The following is a 19,796-nucleotide window of genomic DNA, read 5'->3' as shown; positions in this document are numbered from 1 at the left end:
TGTGAGAGAGAGAGAGAGAGAGAGAGAGAGAGAGAGAGAGAGAGAGAGAGAGAGAGAGAGAGAGAGAATTTTTTAATCAGGCTCCAAGAGTGCCAGAGCTCATGTTTTTAATTACAGTACACAAATCACAATGGACAGAAGAAAGTAGAGCATGTGGTAATTATCACTTCCTGCTTTGCCCCTGGAAAGACTTTACACACAGCCTTTATTTTCCTCCACCCCCCAAAGAAAAAAGGAAACTGAACAAGGCAAAGAAAAAGTAAGACTAAGGTCATGCTTTCTTCAAGGTATAAAACAAGATGAGCTTGTAAACTTGCTTGTTCTTTCTAGCGTTAGCTAAATAGGAGTGCGTTAGCTAGCTACAATAGGACTACAGTGGAGAAGAGTGGGTTCTAATGTACACCAGAATGCGTTTAAATAAACTAAATAAGTAGCTTCTTTATTATTTCTAAAGTACCAATGTACAAAGGAACTTGTGAGGTGGACAATATATATATAAACAGTTCAAATTGAAACGGTGCTGTTTTCTGCAAGGAGACGTTTGTTTAACGTTTTTGGAAGGAGTCTCTAGGTATCAGCGTTTTGTTACAGAGGTCATGCTACAAATTTTATATTTTACATCACAGGAAACGGTGACAGGAGCAACGAGCTATAACCTAAGTGATAACAGGAACTTGTTTCTCAGACATTGTTCCATAACATAAAAACTAAATAGAAATGTGTAAGACATACTATACACAACCTCTGTGTTGTAGTTGTAGCATCGCCACGGCGGATATACCTTGGATGACCTCCCTGACAGAACCCTCCCATTTTGGGACAAGCACTGAGAATCGAACCCAGGCTACGGCGGTGGAGGTGTAGGATCCTGCTACTGGACCACTAAGGATGTACATCTCTGTCATTTGTGGCAATCTGCTGGTAAACGAGGAATCAAACATTCTGGGACATGATTTTTAGAACATAATGCACGCATATGTTTTTAGTCACTTCTGTAACCATGTCATATCAATATCAGTTTATATATTACAGTGCATACAGCTATTTCAGTCTGTAACACCACAATCAAAATACATTTTATCTTTTTTGATTTATTTGCCTAGCCCTAGTTGCGTGTCTGTGTACATTAAGCTGAACAAGACTGTGGAATGAGGGCCTGTACCCACTCAGTGCCCACGCATCCCAGCTCCCACACAGCCAACAACACGGCCAGGGGCGGAGGAGTTATGAAATATGAATTTTCACTCGGTTTCCCATAGCAACACAAACGGCAGCTCCACAGCTTCACCGTCTCTCTGAGCTTCAGCCGTTCGAGTTGCTCGTCATGGGTGAACGAGTCTGGGGTGTGCATGGTTTGCTTATGGAAATTAGACAAATATGAATGTTGCCAGGTTCAAGACTTTTCCTTCCGTGTAGACCTTGTTATTGTCATAGTGGGGCTTTGGATATTACATCCTATAATAATGTATCTATAATATCTAGGAGTTGTATTAAAGGTTTGATTATGAGGATGTAAATCTTTTCAATCTGGCAACGCTGTATATGAAGGGTCGCCTCGAGCATGCTGCAACTCCTACACTGACTTTTCTGTGATGGAGTGATGAAATTACTGTATACAGTGACAACCTCCACATTGCTCTCTCTCTCTCTCTCTCTCTCTCTCTCTCTCTCTCTCTCTCTCTCTCTCTTCCCTTCACAGACAAAATACTTATGCATGAACCCTTGAAAGTGACCAGCATGGATGTGGCAGGCTTTGCTTGTGAATGCCGGATGCAAATTGACTTAGAACAAGCACTAATGAGTACAAGCTGCAGAGAAGATGGTAAACGTCAGGATGTTGTTTGTACAGAACTGAATTTTGAGGCTCGAATTCAAATGATCCCAAAGTCCATACTTCTATTTCAAGGAATAAATTATTCTGTTTTGGCAAAATAATCACCAAACAGGACGCTGTGTTGACTCCAAGCATGAAGTCCGGTTACTGTTACCTCCCTTATTTATTTATTTATTTATTTATTTATTATGTTATTATTTTCCTGCAAAACCACATGAACATGAAATCTTTTGTTATTATTAAACCACATCCTTTTGCAGACTCCATTTACATTTCTTATTTATTTAAGGTGTGATTTTTAGCCTGGTGGTGGTGCTACAAGAGCATTAAAAAATGGACCCCAAAAATAGGAAACTGGAATCCTCCAATGTTTTGGTGGTGGAAGAAGAAGAAGAAGAAAAATTCAGATACATACAAGCATCACTTCTGTTCTTTGGCCATTGAATAAATGGAGTCTTCGCAGGATGACATTGCGCAACATATGAGGTAGTGGGGCAGTGCTAGTAACCAAAAGTAGTGAGGATCATATGGGTAAGTCCAGGGTCAGAAGTTCCACTGTGCATGTTATGAATATGCATAATCACCCCTGTGCTTTGGGTGTCCTCTAGGTACTCTGGTATCCAGTCCAAAAACATGTAGACTGATTGGTGTCTCTAAATTGTCCATAGTGTGTGTTTGATTGTGTCCTGTGATGGGTCAGTCCCCTGTCCAGAATGTCCCCCACTTTGTTCCCCAAGTCCCATGGGATAGACTCCAGGTTCCCAGCAACCCAGCCTAGGTTAGCAGGATACCTGCTAAAATAAAGGATTGAATAAAAGGTGGCAATTTAAATTCCTAGAACTTCCAAGACTGGACCGTAGAGCCGAATCTGATATTCAATGACATCCAAGATTTGACTGTTTTCACTTCGTTAACCGTTTTCTATATTACCCATAACGCCGCTCATGCTGATACTAGCCACAATTAAGGTGCGATTGCATCTTGTAATTCCTCATCGACGTCCGGGAAAATCCGACAGCTAAAAACGATCATCTTCTCAACTCCTTCCACATATACGGAGTGACATCACTGTGTACAGTGTAAAGTCCACGTTCTTTACTTTATTAGCTTTAGTTTAATTAATATACAGACACTTTTACTTGAATAAATCCATAACATTGACCATAGTGATTACTGGATTGAGAAGATAACCATGAACTTTGCGGTTATCGTCGGCTTCTTTCTTCTGGCTAGCTTGTTGCGAAGTGTTATTGATTTTCCGCAATTTCTGTCCAAATTGTGGCATCAGCATTTACAAACAAACCAAAGGCGTGATTTTGTTAAATCATCCATGTTTTTTTGTTTGTTTGTTTGTTTTTACCACTTCCTGCTCATCTGTACGCTGCTTTTATGCTAACCGTCACGCTATACAAACTAGCCGAGACAGGTTTAAAACTTACCGCTATCACTTATATTAGATATCTTAGAATTTTTTTTCTCCTACCATTAAAAATCGCTGTAACTGTGCAAACAATAAATTCTCAGTGGCAAAATCTTTTCTCCATGGAGAATATTCTCTGAGGTAAATAAATAAATAAATAAATAAAACACAGCAGGAGCTGTTTCAGGAACATCAGAGGAAATATTGTGTAAGTAGTAATGTGGAATTGTCCACGATCCAAAAAGTGACCCAAAAACAACAAGCGCTTCATTTATCTCTGTTAATGAAATTATCTTTCATAAGTAATCCATTATTTACACACGATACACACACAAAAAAATTTATAAAACTCTAATCTAAGACTATTCGGGTTATGTTGAAAGTTCGTTTCTGTCGTCCTCTTTCGCATGACTAGCTTGTCGTTCTGAATGAATTCTCTTAGGCCGGTTTTTTATTAGTCTGTCTCACAACAACAAAGGAGCTGGGATGAATTCTTTTTGTCCAGTTTGGTTCTAACTTATTAAATATGCATAAATGGTAAAAAAAAAACATAAAAAAAAAAATATATTTTACCACAAAAATATCAGGAGAAAGAGATCGCTGGAAATTAAAATTCTTTGTGTTTCCAAATACTACACAAATGTACATTTTCTGAAGTACACTTCTAATATTTGTCAGAAATGAGTTTTCAAGAAAATTTATAAGAGTATTTATAAAAGTAAAACATACTAAAGATTACGAAGGAATTTTTTTTTCTGAGGTTAAGTGGGTGGAGTTTAAATCCTATAACGCTAGGAGGAATTGTGTTACCAAAAACAGTGAAATAAACTTTTCGATTTATTTATTTATTTATTTATTTATTTATTTATTTATTTATTTATTTATTAAATTACCGCATGTTAAGAGAATACACATTACAAATGCTATTTATTCATGACCTAAATTTTTGGTTGTTGTTGAGAATTGATGGCATCTCCTCATGCTCTACTTGGCCTGGTTTGCTTCTCCCTCCTGCTGGACCTATGAATGATGGGATAGCGTGGGGTTCAGTTATTCAACAACGTCCTGGGTTATAAGCCTGTTTACATGTGGTCTGTGTACAGGACGCGACAAAAAGCTGCAACCTGAAAAAAAATGTTTTTGCTTATGGTGTTGAAATTCCCACATTTTTAGAAATAATGGTTCACTTTCCTTGTGACTTGGGTGGGAACATCAAGGGTACATCTACAGTACTTTAGTATGTGTCATTTACATTTATAACGTCCAATACACAATTTCAATATAACTTCATTAAACAAATACTGGGGGTCTTATTTTCTAGTGTACTCATGGCCCATGTTACACAGTCCTGGTTAAAATATTGCACAATGGCTCACACACACACACACACACACACACACACACACACACACACACACAAACACATTGTCACACAAAAACATACAATGCTTCACACATTCCATCACTGTGTGTGTGGTGTGTGTGTGTGTGTGTGTGTGTGTGTGTGTGTGTGTGTGTGTGTGTGTGTGTGTGTGTGTGTGTGTGTATGTGAAGCCTTGGCAAAGTCCAGCCTCAGTAAGAATAGCGGTGCTCATTTAGGAGGACGTGCTTGGAGTGGACAAATCATGCGAATGGTGTTGCGAAGAGAACGAGTGTTAGACCCAAGATGAAGGAAGGGAGGATGAATCACTGCAGAACATTTGCCCTCTGTTGCATCCTCTCCATCTTTCAATCAGGTAAGAGAAGCAAAACTCAATTTTCCCCTTTTCTTGCACTTACTGTACTTATTACCAATTATTGAGTGGATTGGAGCAGGAACTACTGTATGGAGGAGTTTGGGTTGCCAGGTTTGTTACATGATTTTAATGACAGTTTTTTGTTAAATGTCTATTGTTTGACTAAGATTGTTATTTATTTGATGCCTGAATGTGAAGCATCTCTGTGAAGTTACAGAGAAGGTATATGAGATGCTTATTTTCTTATTTATAAAGGAAATACGAACATAAGAAAGAAAATGTGATACTCAAAACGAGCTCAAACACTTTATTGTTTGATGCTTAAAACAGACAGTTTAGCGAGAAGACGTACGCGGTTACGTTACTTTCCTAAAGGAAGTAGTGTCGCGCATTTGATGCCGTCCATGATCGAGATAAAGAGAGATCTAACACCAACGGTCACTTCATATTTCCGTTGATACTGGCATGAAAGCAATGCCGCATGCTTCCCAAAGCTGTTTGTGTTGGATTGTTGTCCAATGTTGTCATCGGCAAAATCAGTGGAGCCCCTGTGTGCTTCTGTTCCTCCACCCGGCTGATTGTGCTTTCTCTCAGAGACCGCTTTTCATGGAGGAAGACAGGCCAAACAATCCAAGCTTTTGTCTCCTCAAGCCCAGATCGTCCTCTCTCGCATAGAATTTGCTCAACAGGAACATTTTCAGTGGACGTGACTTGATAGATTTGGCGTATTTGACGTCGTTAACAATTTCATCTGCAACTAATTGTTGCATTTAGTAATGAATAAGGGGGTTAATCATTCGGTCAATGGACCCATAGGTGTTACGTTACTTGCCAAATCTGAGAATTATTCCGCGTTAATCAGAAGATGTCTGGTCAACAGGCCAAATAATTCCAAATCTATAAAATAATTCCAAATAATCCCAAATAAACAATTTTAAAAAAATGGTAGAAATTCTGCTAAGTGATTTTCTTATATGAAGTCATACAAGCAGATTTTTATATTTTTTTTATTTTTTGCCTAATCAAAGCCATTAGGATTTATGCGATGGCCAAGTTGCGGCCGTCTGGGTCACAAATCTGTGTATCGGTCTGGTTGGTCTTTCTTCAATTTCAATTAATTCAATTATCTTACTATTATTTTTACAATCCTTTTTAGAATAATTGGATTTTCGAGCATTCTTCGGATAGCTAGAAGTACTCAGTACCTAAAGTTTTTGTACAGACTTATTCTTTACCCATTTACTAGAAATTGTGAAAATATGTGTTTATTTTACATGTTGATTGCTTAAAGGAAAGCGGTGACTAAGCTGCATTACTGGAAGAATTGACGCTCATCAAACCGTTTGATTTTTGGTCGATTTCAGCTCATTATCCAGTTCTGCAGAATACATTCTTATGAGTTTTACTATGGATTAATAAGTGTTTCAGGATGCAGTTTAAGGGAGTAGCAGCTGGGCACATGCAGAGGCGAGAAGTAGCTTTGACAGAATCAGCAGCATGCTTATTACAGTAAAGTACTATCTTCACACAGTGTAGGAGGAGGTTGAGGAGGGAAAATGAGAAAGGCATGATGGGAGCAATACCTTGGCGCACTGCCTTGGTGAACAGCTACTCTTCTTACCTTCTTAGTTCTTATTCATGAGATCAGAGTTGGTCAAAATCACCAAATGAGGCCACACTGAATTTGACTGTCTTTTGCACAGGAGGCGTTAAAGGTGTAAACATCACCAGTTTGGGGAATCTGGTCCGAGGCACGGTAGGAGGGGAAGCGCTGCTGTCTGTCCGGTACTCTAGCACCAGCTTGGATCCACCAGTTATTAAATGGCAGCTAAAGAGGGAGAAACCCATCACGGTGGTCCAGTCGATCGGCACTGAGATCATCGGAAACCTGCGGCCGGAATACCGAGACCGTATCCTGGTGTTTGAGAACGGCACTCTCTTACTGCATAACTTAAAGCTGTCTGACGAGGGAATGTATGAGGTGGAGATCTCCATCACTGACGACACCTTCACAGGGGAAGACATCATCGAGCTCACTGTGGATGGTACACTCTTATGTCTTTGGACTGACCTACTAATCTAGAAAATGGTTGCAAAAGACAAGTTGAGCTCAAATATTTACACGGTTAGAACGATACGTTAAAACCAAACTGAGAAGATGTGAAGTTACTGATACTGAAAACTGTTTGCCAAAATGGAAGCTGTGTACTTTGTGTCCGAACAACAAAAAGGCCCCAGAGATTATTGTTATATGGAAGAGTGAGATTTATACTCAACACTCTTCCTCTCACTTAAGATCTTTACTCTACCATGTTTTAGGGAAACTGGGCTACATATAGTGACGTCCTCGAGGCCTTTCTTTGGCCTTTTTGGGAAAACAAACAAAAGCTCGACAATGAGTTGATGTGCCAATTTTGATTGATAGATAGATAGATAGATAGATAGATAGATAGATAGATAGATAGATAGATAGATAGATAAATAGATAGATAGATAGATAGATAGATAGATAGATAGATAGATAGATAGATAGATAGATAGATAGATAGATAGATAGATAGATAGATAGATAGATAGATAGATAGATAGATGGGTGGGTGGGTGGGTGGGTGGGTGGATGGATGGATGGATAGATAGATAGATAGATAGATAGATAGATAGATAGATAGATAGATAGATAGATAGATAGATAGATAGATAGATAGATGGGTGGGTCGGTGCTTGGATGGATAGATAGATAGATAGATAGATAGATAGATAGATAGATAGATAGATAGATAGATAGATAGATAGATAGATAGATAGATAGATAGATTACACTTATATATCCTACACATTGTATATTTGTATCTACTTATTTACACCTAACCATAAATGGAACAATGACAAAACGAGTTAGTTCCTTTAATCGCTTATGTTACCAACAGTCACTCTTTTCTCTTATTTTTTCTCTCCTCTGAAATCAATAAGAAATAAAAAGCACTTTTTGTTTCCTAGAAACAGGAAAACATGAAAAGGCTTTTCAGCGGCAGAGACTCCATCTGTAAATGCCAAATAAATTGTTGTACAGAAAGATCCGAAATTCGACATGTTTCTCTGTTTAATTACCTAAATGTTTTTGTTTATTTTGTTGATTGTCGGTCTCAGATTATGCAGCTATACACATACAGTACAAGTCCTAGTGCATCACTCAACTGAGTATTTTCCACAGAGCCAATATCCACACCGTATGTGGCTGTAAGTGCCACCGCTGTCCTGGAACTGACAGCACATTTTACTCTGAACTGCTCTCATGACACGGGAACCAAAACCACGTACAGCTGGATGAAAGGCGGGAAGCCGCTGGTTAACCACACTCGCCTGCTGCTGTCTCCTGACCAGAAGGTTCTGACCATCACACGTGTATTGCTTGTGGATGATGATCTCTACAGCTGTCTGGTGGAGAACCCTATTGGCAGTGCGAATAGCTTGCCCATGAAACTCACTGTTTATAGTAAGTACTCGTGGACAAATCTGTAACCTTTATTTCATAACGTAGCAGAGTATCAGGGTATAAAATGCTAAGATGCTCGTGCTTTGTTTACAGAAAGAAGCTCCCTTTACATCATCATTTCCACAGGAGGCATCTTTGTCTTGATCACTCTGGTAACAGTGTGCGCCTGCTGGAAGCCATCCAAAAGGCAAGAAATCATAGTATCACTCACTTTTTCTCTCTAATCAGCCCATAAGGGTCATTTCTAATGTCTTAGTGTATCGTATATTGCAGAAGAAAAAGACAGAAAGTTAAGACAAAAACACCAAGATCCAGTCCTGAAAGCCAACGTATTACACATGAGGAGAAAGCAGAAGGTAAACAATTTTCATTCTAGTATTGCTTAACCCTGGGAGGCACTATGTAGATCCTTAAAATAGAAGGTTTTTCATAGTTATCTGAATAAAAAAAAGAATGATTATGAAAAATTATATTAATCCAAGGGGGGCATGTTGGCTTAGTGGTTAGCACATTTGCCTCACACCTCCAGGGTTGGGTTTTCGATTCCCGCCTCCGCCTTGTGTGTGTGGAGTTTGCATGTTCTCCCCGTGCCTCGGGGGTTTCTTCCGGGTACTCCGGTTTCCTCCCTCGGTCCAAAGACATGCATGTTAGGTTGATTGGCATCTCTGGAAAAATGTCTGTAGTGTGTGAGTGTGTGAGTGAATGAGAGTGTGTGTGCCCTGTGATGGGTTGGCACTCCGTCCAGGGTGTATCCTGCCTTGATGCTCGATGACGCCTGAGATAGGCACAGGCTACCCGTGACCCGAGAAGTTCTGATAAGCGGTAGAAAATTTTCCAGAGATGCCAGTCAACCTACCATGCATGTCTTTGGACCGGGGGAGGAAACCGGAGTACCCGGAGGAAACCCCGAGGCACGGGGAGAACATGCAATCTCCACACACACAAGGCGGAGGCGGGAAACGAACCTCCAACTCTAGAGGTGTGATTCAAACCTGCTAACCACTAAGCCACCGTGCAACCACCCCCCCTCTCGCAAGCTTTCCTTTATTTTAATATAATTCTTATTATTAATATACCAAGAGTAAGTATAAGCAATTTACTCCCTAGGTAGTAAATCCCCATTGGGTCTGGGATTTGAGCTCACAACCTTCTGAGCAGTTATCCAGCACCTTTATCACTGAGCTGCCATTAAACTCCTAAGCTTGACCAATCCAACCCAAAATCGACCAACATCAGTTTGCTAGATATTAAATTATTAAATTTGCTGCCTAGCTTCACCTACTAGCTTCTATGTATTATTAACTTTATCTTCTGCTATTAACAATGGTCATGTGTTACTCAATAACAGTTACCAAGAGGCATTTCAGTCATTTTCAGTTCCTTCATTGTTATCAATTTTGGCCACACGTGTCCAACTAATTTACACCCTGGCGTGCGTTTATATTTTTAGATCATGTCGTCCCGCTAATGACGGATCACGAGCCCAGGAATCCAGTCTCACTTTACATCCTGAAGGAAAAGGTACAACCACGTCACCACTGAAATAATTAAATCCGATGCCTCTTGGCTTAGCTGACTCGTGTCCAGGAATAACTGTTCAAGTGGATAAGTGGCACATTACTTCAGTGTGATTCATAACGTATGTTTCAGTTAGCGCTGTTGTTCAAAATAATTCCCAGATGAGATTATACTCACATTCTGCTGAAAGGATACTGTGGGGGAAGTCACTGTGCGGAAATTTACAGGATGTTTGAGAAATCACAATGTTTCACCGTTCACACACGAATGCTGGAATAATAATGTTTATCACCGCATTTAAATTAAGGTCTTAGTATATTCCACAGTAAAGTAAGTAGTAAGTAGTAGTTTTACATAATGAGGCGTAGTATGGCTGGTTTTAATGGTTAGCTATAGAGTGGTGAAAACTTCTGCTACTTATGAAGAGACACTGAAATACGTTTGTTTGGCTTTGCAGGACCCTTCGAGCGAAGAGCCTGCCTCGGTGTGTAAAACGTGCACAAGCAACGGCGGCAGCCCATCCAGCACCAGGAGCCCTGTCGCACCTCGTACACGCTCGACTGAATCTTCAGCACGCACGTCCCGTCGTTACCCACGTACACCCACCAACTCCCCTCCTGTGCGCCACGGTCGGCGGCGGGGCCACAGCCGGAGTCCACCCGCTCGTGCACCCTCTCCGCCACACACGCGTTCCTCCACAAGCTCCTCCCCTCCAAACCGGTGGCCTACAGATTCACCTCTCGCCGAAGCAGCTAAAAGCTTCACCCAGCCTGTGATGCTGCTCCAAGAGATAGAAAAGGGACTTCCTGTCAACTAAGTTGAGTCCAGGATGTGTTTATGGAACTCAGATCAATGAATGTAGAAATATGTAAATAGATTTTTTTTTCAATCTTTAAACAAAATGTTCCACATGTTAGTGTCTTTATTTTCAGAATCAGGATCTTTATTCGCCAAGATAGGTGAGGAAATTCTCGAAAATTTCACAGTAGAAAGAATATTATTATAAAATGATATTATTATAAAAATCCACACTTGTACCTTGTCCTTAGTGTGATGCTCTCAAGAGTACATCTTTTTGCACTTTTAGTATATTTTATTTCCCTAGAAATGTGTGCACAGTGCTCATTATTTTGAGCTTTATTCTGTGCATGAAACTATTTACAAACCAATTACGATCATGTGCAAAAGAAAGTACACCCTCCTTCAAATTTATCCTTCAAATTTATCCTCACCAACCTTCTATAAACAATTAATTAAAAAAAAAATATGTAGTCACTTTCCCAAAATGCAAGCCACCATTTAGAATCAGTAACCTGTTGAGAAAAAAAAATAAGTACACCCTTCCTTGCCAAGAGTTACTACTTAAATTCACAAAATTAATTACCCATGAAGAAGTGTGACTGACTATCTCTATAAAACGCAGCTCTTTTTGGCAGGTTGGTGTTCTGGAGCACTTGAGTACTGTATGTGTCTTCATCATGCCAAGAAGAAAAGACATATTAGAGATGCAGGGGTTATAAGGCCATTCTTTAAAAAAAAAAAAAACACCCTGAAGCTCACTTTCTGTAGTAGGCCTTCCAGACAGGCCAGAGAGGTTATTTGCTTGTGTATATAAGTTGGTGAGGATAACAAATTTGATATTTATACCCTGATAAATGATGCACTTTGTTTCAGTCTACATTACAGCCATAATACAGTATATTTGTCTCCTGGGTGAATAAATGTGGAAGTGAAAGAATAGTTGGTGTTAAGGTAGAAATAAACTGATATTAGTTCAAAACGTGTGGATCTTCCTTTCTGAGCATGACATGAATTATTCTCTAGATTTGTGATTCATTCATTTAAGTGTTTTAGACACAAAGCAGTATCTCTACATATCCCGGCCCACTATAATGCCACTTTTATTTATTTTGGGTTTAAATCATGGAAACTCCCATCAACTAGGTTTGTCCTTTTAGTTGATCGTGAAATATATACTTTGAATTCTTGTCTTATGGGATACATCAATGTACATTCTGCTTTTTTTTCCACCTGCAATGTTTTGCATTCAGCTGTAGTAACTTCACAATATTCATTCAACTCGCTCAAGATGATATCAATATAACAGCTGATTGTTTTAATGCCCTTTGTGGCTGTAAGGATGGGCTGGTGAGGATTAATAATCATTTAGGAATACATTTCGAGATAAAGAAATGGCATGGGACATATGGCTTTTTGATAACTATTTTTTAAAAAAAAAAAAATTCTTTTCCGAACATGAGTTTTGTCTCATTTCATGACTGATTACTGGGGAGTTTGCATAAATTATGGACAGATGAAAGAAAATGGAGAAATAAAACACAGCTCTACTGTATGAAACATACATAATAGGGTTATGTAACTTTGCAGGGTAAATACAGTTCATGCTGCTCTTTCTCTCTCTCTCTCTCTCTCTCTCTCTCTCTCTCTCTCTCTCTCTCTCTCTCTCTCTCTCTCTATCTGAGAGAATGTGCTTGCTGAATCATACAAAAGGGACAGTAGGCTCCTTGTTGTGATCGGACACAGCAGCTGAGAGCGAGCATTGTCTGTAAATTCTTGTGTTGATTCATGTCAGTGCATCAACATGTACGCCGGAGACAGCAAGACAAGCGGCTGGTGGAAGGAATGATGAATTATTACATTATTTTGGTGATATAAAACAAACAAAACTTAAATATCAAGTAAATGTAGATATGGAGGAGTTTATTTAGCATTTATAGAAGGAGTCTCCAGTGTCACAGCTGTGAGGGTAAAACTGTTTTGTCAAAATTATTAACTCAAAAAACAAAACAAAAAAAAAACAGGCTGATGAAGGGACGACTGTTTTTAACTTATAACAAGAATCCCATTGTTGAGAGAGAGAGAGAGAGAGAGAGAGAGAGAGAGAGAGAGAGAGAGAGAGAGAGAGAGAGAAAGATAGATAGATAGATAGATAGATAGATAGATAGATAGATAGATAGATAGATAGATAGATAGATAGATAGATAGATAGATAGATAGATAGATAGATGTACTTATATACTACACATTGTATATATTTATTCACTAAATAAACAAAACATAGACAAAAATTAGTTTTAAAAATGAAAGATCTGTGGTATATAATTCAGCTCATTTACTTTAAAAACTCTTGTAAATAATTATTTTTACATTCAGGGAAGGGTTATCACATCAATTCGTTTGTTTATTACCGTTTATTACATTCATTTTAGTTTAGTTTATTATTTTTGAACACATCTTGACTTTTACTACATGTAAACGCACACAAAATAGGAACTAATGTGTCGCAGCTAATGTTTACTCCAGGGACCAAATACGGGGAGCAAAATACGCGTAGCACAAACCAACCGTCTATTTGAACGACATCTACGTCAACCAATCATCGTCCTAATTCTCTAGTTCCAGCCAATAGGCTTTACAGGAAGGCGGGAACAGCCGTTGCGAGGGTACAGGCGTCATTTAGCAACACATTTGAATTGGAGAAGTAGCTCGTGTGTAACGACAACACTAATAAAACCATTAAAAATATATTAATCTGCAAACGTAGAAATGTCAGGGACGGACAGGAAAGTTAGCTGATTCTATGAAGTTATTTAGAAGCCATGAGTCAACCGAGAAACAACAAGAAAAGAGAAACAAACCAAGGACGAGTGAAAATAAAAGACGGAGGACAAATATTAAACACAAGAACATGGAGAAAACAGAGAGAAATGAGGGTTTTAGCTGAGAGGAACCCAGCTGTGGTGCCGGTCGGTGTGTGGGTTGAAAGTGGAGATGATGAGCAAGAACATCCGGCGGTAATTAAATAAATCATAAAGGATATAAAGGGTAATATAAGCTTTGGGATATATTCAGTCTGTTTCCCTTAAAGGCGCAGTAGTCCTTAAAGGTAGTGTTTGTGTTTGGACCCCCTAAGTTACAGGGTTGGATTAATATGACCATGAGTTTTCAGTTAGTTTGACTGTCAGTACTTAAGAATCCATCTGTCTGTCTGTACTTGGACCCCAAACTGACAACCATAACATTATTCACTTGATCGTTAAATAGGACATGTTTCGAGATTGTTTTCACCATCACTCTTTTATCATTTCTGTCTTTTTTCCAGGTTCGGGCGTCGCTCACAGAGGAGCTGCTGGAAGAAACGCGCAGGACGAAGGAGGAGAGTCTGCGGCAGTTTCAGGATGCGGTGCGAAGACGGGTGTCCGAACAGGCCAGGATCCGTAAACAACAGCAACTACAGAAGGCTTACAAAATAGTAAGCAGGGACGGACACACACACACACACACACACACACACACACACAAAATGTCAGGTATCAGTTACGCCACTTGCTGAGTAAAGTACAGGTGCCAACTTATGGTCCTGTGGTTATAGCACAGGTTTGTTTAATGTTTGTGGAAGGAGTCTCCAGTGTCAGCGCTTTACCGCAGTCAGTTTTCTGGCCGGAGTTGCTCAACCTGGTTTCTCTGTTTTTCTGTCTCACACTTGATCCACAATGGAAAATATATAAATACCGAAGAGCTGCAGATATAAATATGGAATTTATTTTATTTATTTTTTTGTTTGTTTGTTTTTTCCCCTCTAGGTTGAAAGGGAGTGTAGAGAATTCCCACAGAGCGGTGATGTCGTCCATTGCCTTACACCTAAGAAGAGTCCATTTCCACCCTGGCCACAAGGGGACCTCGCTGTCGGCAGCCCGAATGCACGCCGGGTCAAGACTCAAGAGCTCAAGTCGGCCAGCAGTGATGATGCAAACCAGTACAGACAGGTAACATCTACAAAGGATTAGAAACAAATGAGCGTCTTGTATGTCTTGCATCCGTGACTCACCTTTACACTCTAACTAGTGTAGGGTTTTTTTTCTAATCCTATTTGCTTTCCATTTGAAATCTCTGTCTTTGGATTTCCAGCTGAGCAGAATCATGAAGCAGGTGAGACACCGACTGGCTGCATGCCAAACTGTCACAGAGAGCAAGGAGTTCTCAGAGCTCCCAGGAGGAATATGGAAAGTGTCTCCAACTAGAGATGTAAGTCTCTTCATCACTGACATGTCTGTGTGACATTTTTTACCCCCGTGCGGTGTTAAGACCCGTTCTGATGTTTCATGGCAGAAGACTGTCAGGAGAATAACGGAAGATGACGACGAAGATGAGGAACAGGAGGAAGGAAATGAAGATTTTCTTGGGGATGAAGAAGAGGTGTTGTTGGTGGGGCAACACGATCGGCCGCTTTGCTTGCAGAACGGCAAGACAGTGACTTTTCGGAACGACGCGGTAGGAATATCGGGAATTTCTTTACATCGTATTATTACACTTGCATACTATATTGCTTTAAATCATACACATGCACGACGATCATGATAAAAGAATTGCGTGATACTGAGTTACATTTCCTGGCTACTGAAATATAACACTGTAGAAATAGGAATCTGAAAACAGGTACAGTATAAGTATAAAATCCTGTCGATTCCACCAATAGCTTCAGGAAAGAAAAAAAAAGTGCATTATGTCACACGTTAGCACAATATATATATCGCTACATTATATTGCCTCACTCAAAGATTTCAAAAAAGGTTGTTGTTAACCTTCATAGAGAAAAGAAGATGTGAGAAAAGTTGACAGAAGCAGACATTCGAAATAAAGGATGACACTGCAAGTTTTCCAGGAACTGCGTGACGCACGTGTCTGTCTGGCACTTCTCCTAGCGCTTACGTACTCTTTCGCTCTACAGAACGTTCGTTCACGCGACGTCCCTGTTGAGCGGGAGTTTTTCTCTTTGGAGATCGGTTGCACGGATGGGAAACATATATATTAAACAGTGATGTGTGTTGTACTACACCCAGTTCTAATCCTCTGAGAGATTGAGAAGTTTTCCTTAACATTGTGGTTTTAATCTGTTTGGTTAGGTGCGTGAAAGGGTGCTGAGAGAAGCACATCCCACAAGCCTGGACCGTAGAGCCGCTCAGGTGCTGTGGCCGAGAGAGGACCAAGAGGAGCAGAAGAGAGAGGTCCAGAACATATACAGTGTCCGTCATTCCAAACACCACTCTGTGTTTAACCGTGTGATTTATTTATTTTGTCTCTGGAACGGTTTCACTAATAAAGTCCAGACTGTGCCCCGTATTATTCAAACACCAGCACGGTGTAACTGATAGAGTACTAAAGCGTTCAGGCTTTCCCGTAGCCTTAGCCTTCGTTTTTCACTTCATCATACACAGTGTCAATTTGAACCCGTTTACGAATCCAGTTATTTGTATAATTTAGCTAGTTTTGCTCTTTCAGGCTCCTGTTGATCATTTTCTAACCCAGAAAATAAACTCTTTTTTGAGTTGTACGTAATTTCTTCAAACAGGACAAGGCTTGAGAATGTTTCTGACGGAGAACTGAGCTTTATGACATGAAGGATGTGTATTTTAACAGAGACGCTCTCAGGTCCTGATGTGTCGCCGTCAGTTCATGGACGTCGAGCGAGAGCAAGCCAAGGAGCATCAGAGACGCAAGAAACATCTGAGGAGAATCGCCAGGTGTGTGCGCAACACTTACACACACACACACACACACACACACACTCATGGAACGGTGGCAGGCTGTCGTCATGGTGACCGTGCACGGTTAAGGGGTTAGAAGTAGAACTGAGATTTCTTCCGCAAGTCCAAGGAACCCTTCTTTCTCCTCAGGAGACTAATGTCACATTGCTAAGGATGATCATTCGTCATCCAGTTCATCATTCATCACACGTCTCTTTTTATTATCCTCCCTAAGTTTTTCCTGTAGGATTTCTGTTGCTCATTAACAGAGGAAGACCTGATTCATACGTCTCCCGTACACTGTAAAAAATGTTATGGAACAAAACGCAATAACAGCAATAGTTTGCGTGAATATAACAAAAACAAAGCGGTAGCTTGCCTAGCATCAATTGGTGATTGGCAGATGCTCCCTAAAATGCACCCTGATTGGTCAGGAGGTAAAAAAACAATAAAAATCCTAATAAGTGTTGAACCTTGCCATAAGATTACATGTAAACCCCCTAGTGCTAACTAGGTTACTGATCAACGGTGCCACTTATTACTCCCCACATCACATCCATCCTTACTCATAATCTGAATGACGGCGTAGTTATTTGACGAGGTGCTCACGATGCAGATGTTGCCTGACCTTTAGAATTAAATCAGAGAAGGAGCAGCAGCGGGAGGAGGAGGAGAGAAGGATGAAGCTCGCCCGGCAGCAGGAGGAAAGACAGAGGGAGCTGGCAGAGAGGGAGCACCTCGTTCTGGAGCGACTCAGGCTGGAAGTAGTGGAGCAACAGCAGGAGGAGGAGAGAAGAGCCAAAGCGAAGAAATCTAAAGAGTCCACAAGGTTGAGTTGCTAAGATACAGTTGCAGTATACAGTTATGAAAGGTTTAATGCGACTGAAATAAGGGATCCTTAGTCTCTGCCTGGTCCAGGTAGCATTGGTTAAATTAGACTAGGAATGTATATAGTACTGTTTTACAAACACTCACAATTGAAGATGCAGTGGTTAGGGTTAAACTGCCAAAGCAAGAATTTTCTTTTACACACACACACACACACACATGTACTCACACACACAACACTGGCATGGTAATGTGATTTAGACCATGCCCACTTCAGGAATAAATTTTTTTTTTTTGTCTTTTTTTTTTTTATCTTGTAGGTACGTCGAAGCCTTGCGTTCTCAGATCAGGGAGAAGCTCGAACAGGAGAAAGTCGAGCTTCCTCCACTCTGCAGCTGCGGCGGTGAGAGTTTTTGGAATTCACACCCCGACACTTGCGCCAACAACTGCATCTTCTACAACAATCCTAAAGGTACAGTAAGCAGCAGGCTCGTCAGCTCAGCGACGGCTCGTGCGTTCATCACTCATCAAGCTCTTAGTCATGAAAATGACACTGCGATGTGCAGCTGCATTAATGTCTGATTGTCTGACCTGCTGTTATAAAACATTACTAAACACTTTATGACCGATCAGATTCAAGAATTTTAGAACGGATTTAATTCATCAGATGTGAAACCACACAGCTAATCCACTTACTTTCTCTTCCCATTTCCATTTCACGCCACAAGCACACCCTTAACAGCTGGCGCATTTGTGACCTTTGACTAAACACTTCACACTACGAGTATTTCACAATGTCCTGTGAGGTCGAACGTGGTTAAAACGGCTCTGATTACCATACACATACACATACAGGTTCTTGAACTCTGTACAGCACAAAACCTTAACACTAATGACGATTTGCAAAGTAACTTTGTGATGTGACATTCCCTGCAGCTTACGCTCAGGCCCTGCACTCGGTCCTGTTGAGCTGCGAGCCCTGCGAAGGCGGCGCCGGACCCGGAGGCTTGACGAGGAAAATCGTGCACACGTTGGCACACAACAGCTCAAATTTTATTTAACTTAACTATGACAGACTGTCACCCTTTACAAATACCTCAGAATGCAACAGCAGGAATAATAGATGTTTGTTCGGAAAGTTGATTTGATTTATTTTTTTTTATCTGTAACAATTTGTTTTACAGTTCATTTATAAATGAAGGTTTGTGAGGAATCAAATAAAAATGGGATTTGCTTGACCTCAGATTCTGGACTGCTTTATTGATTTCGTATTTGCTATTGATAGTCGTCCACACAGCAGACACTGTCCTTATCACTGCACTCTTTATGGTCACTCCCTGTCTTAACCCACTTATCAGAATGCCCAAGTAACCTTTGGTCACCTGTGTGAGCAGGCTACAAGTGCATGCTCAACACTACAACACTACAAGTGCATGCTCGACCCTCTACTGTCTCTGTGATAGCCACCCGCTGAATCGCTGCCTGGCTAAACACAACGTCAGACTAAAGTCCACATGGAAATTCACCATAAGATCCAGTGTCCAGACCGGGATTCAGGAAGTTGCCCTTTCCCCCAGACTTTTTTTTTTCCAGTCATGAACACTGATTAATCATACACTTTACCTCGAAGGTATGATCATGAATGTTCAGAGCTTATTTCCTCATTTGGAATAATAGAAATAAAAATGATTTCCATTGCCATGTTTTATCTTCTTCTGAAGGTTGTGTGTAATAAAGGTTTATCTACTTATGGCTTAAAAGACCACAAACTGAAGCTGATACAATGACAAAAATAATAAATGATCAGTGAATAAAGAATAAACAGTGTTTTCAGTGTAATAAATGTATTTACAGAGGATTTTAGGTAAGCTGGTGAAATGGATACAAATGGCATATATTATTGTCACTAGTTTATTGTATTTTAGAATTGTTTTGTTAGATAATGAAAATACATTTTTTTAAAAATGTATGAGAAGAATGAATCGAAATAAAATCAGAATTTATTTGTTTTGGGTTTTTTTTAGTTTTTGTATTGTTTATTGTAGTTTTTTTTTTTGCTTGTTTACTGTTTTTATCTATCTATAGTAACAATAAATAAATAAATAAATCATTTTTTATCAGACGTTTTGACATTTGACATAGTGAGATGATGTAATGCGTTATTATTGGGAGATTTGGGATTTTTCCGTTGGAAGGTTGGTCAGCATTATCAAAATCCCATAGCCATCCTAGGACCTTCATTATTGTTCTTCCTTCACGCTTCATAATATTATGATCTATTTTAGATCAAATCCATTGGCGTGTCACATGAACGTATATACAGCAGGAGAGAAAAGGCATGAGGCCTTTTGTAGAAAGTTATCACAAAATTTCTTCTATTTAAACATAGACTAAAAAATAGTGCAGAATATTTAATATGATA

The 19,796-nt window shown here is 39.9% G+C and overlaps 2 protein-coding genes across 5 annotated transcripts; both read left to right on the top strand.

The window, feature by feature from the left end:
* The first annotated feature begins 4,799 nt into the window (after positions 1-4,799).
* hepacamb (hepatic and glial cell adhesion molecule b) lies at positions 4,800-11,771 on the top strand. Its single transcript, XM_027178595.2, has 7 exons — positions 4,800-4,990; positions 6,694-7,035; positions 8,202-8,483; positions 8,577-8,670; positions 8,757-8,839; positions 9,934-10,004; positions 10,459-11,771. Exons 1-7 carry the CDS (start codon positions 4,921-4,923, stop codon positions 10,816-10,818), a joined length of 1,302 nt encoding a protein of 433 aa, XP_027034396.1. The 5' UTR covers positions 4,800-4,920; the 3' UTR covers positions 10,819-11,771.
* Positions 11,772-13,444: 1,673 nt separating this feature from the next.
* ccdc15 (coiled-coil domain containing 15) lies at positions 13,445-18,612 on the top strand. Of its 4 annotated transcripts, none has more exons than XM_047809607.1 (10): positions 13,446-13,816; positions 14,125-14,274; positions 14,606-14,788; positions 14,931-15,047; positions 15,132-15,293; positions 15,926-16,045; positions 16,440-16,543; positions 17,181-17,375; positions 17,695-17,846; positions 18,311-18,612. In XM_047809607.1, the coding sequence occupies exons 1-10, from the start codon at positions 13,622-13,624 to the stop codon at positions 18,433-18,435; spliced, it is 1,503 nt and encodes a 500-aa protein (XP_047665563.1). In that variant the 5' UTR covers positions 13,446-13,621; the 3' UTR covers positions 18,436-18,612. The 4 variants fall into 4 exon arrangements, with proteins under 4 accessions (XP_047665564.1, XP_047665563.1, XP_027034356.2 ...); XM_027178554.2 differs by having other exon boundaries at positions 13,447-13,816; positions 15,926-16,027; XM_047809608.1 differs by lacking the exon at positions 17,181-17,375 and having other exon boundaries at positions 13,445-13,816.
* Positions 18,613-19,796: the final 1,184 nt, after the last annotated feature.

This window comes from Tachysurus fulvidraco, chromosome 26 (genome assembly GCF_022655615.1).
Source record: "Tachysurus fulvidraco isolate hzauxx_2018 chromosome 26, HZAU_PFXX_2.0, whole genome shotgun sequence".
NCBI lineage: Eukaryota > Metazoa > Chordata > Actinopteri > Siluriformes > Bagridae > Tachysurus > Tachysurus fulvidraco.
This window is presented reverse-complemented; position numbering and strand designations above follow the sequence as displayed.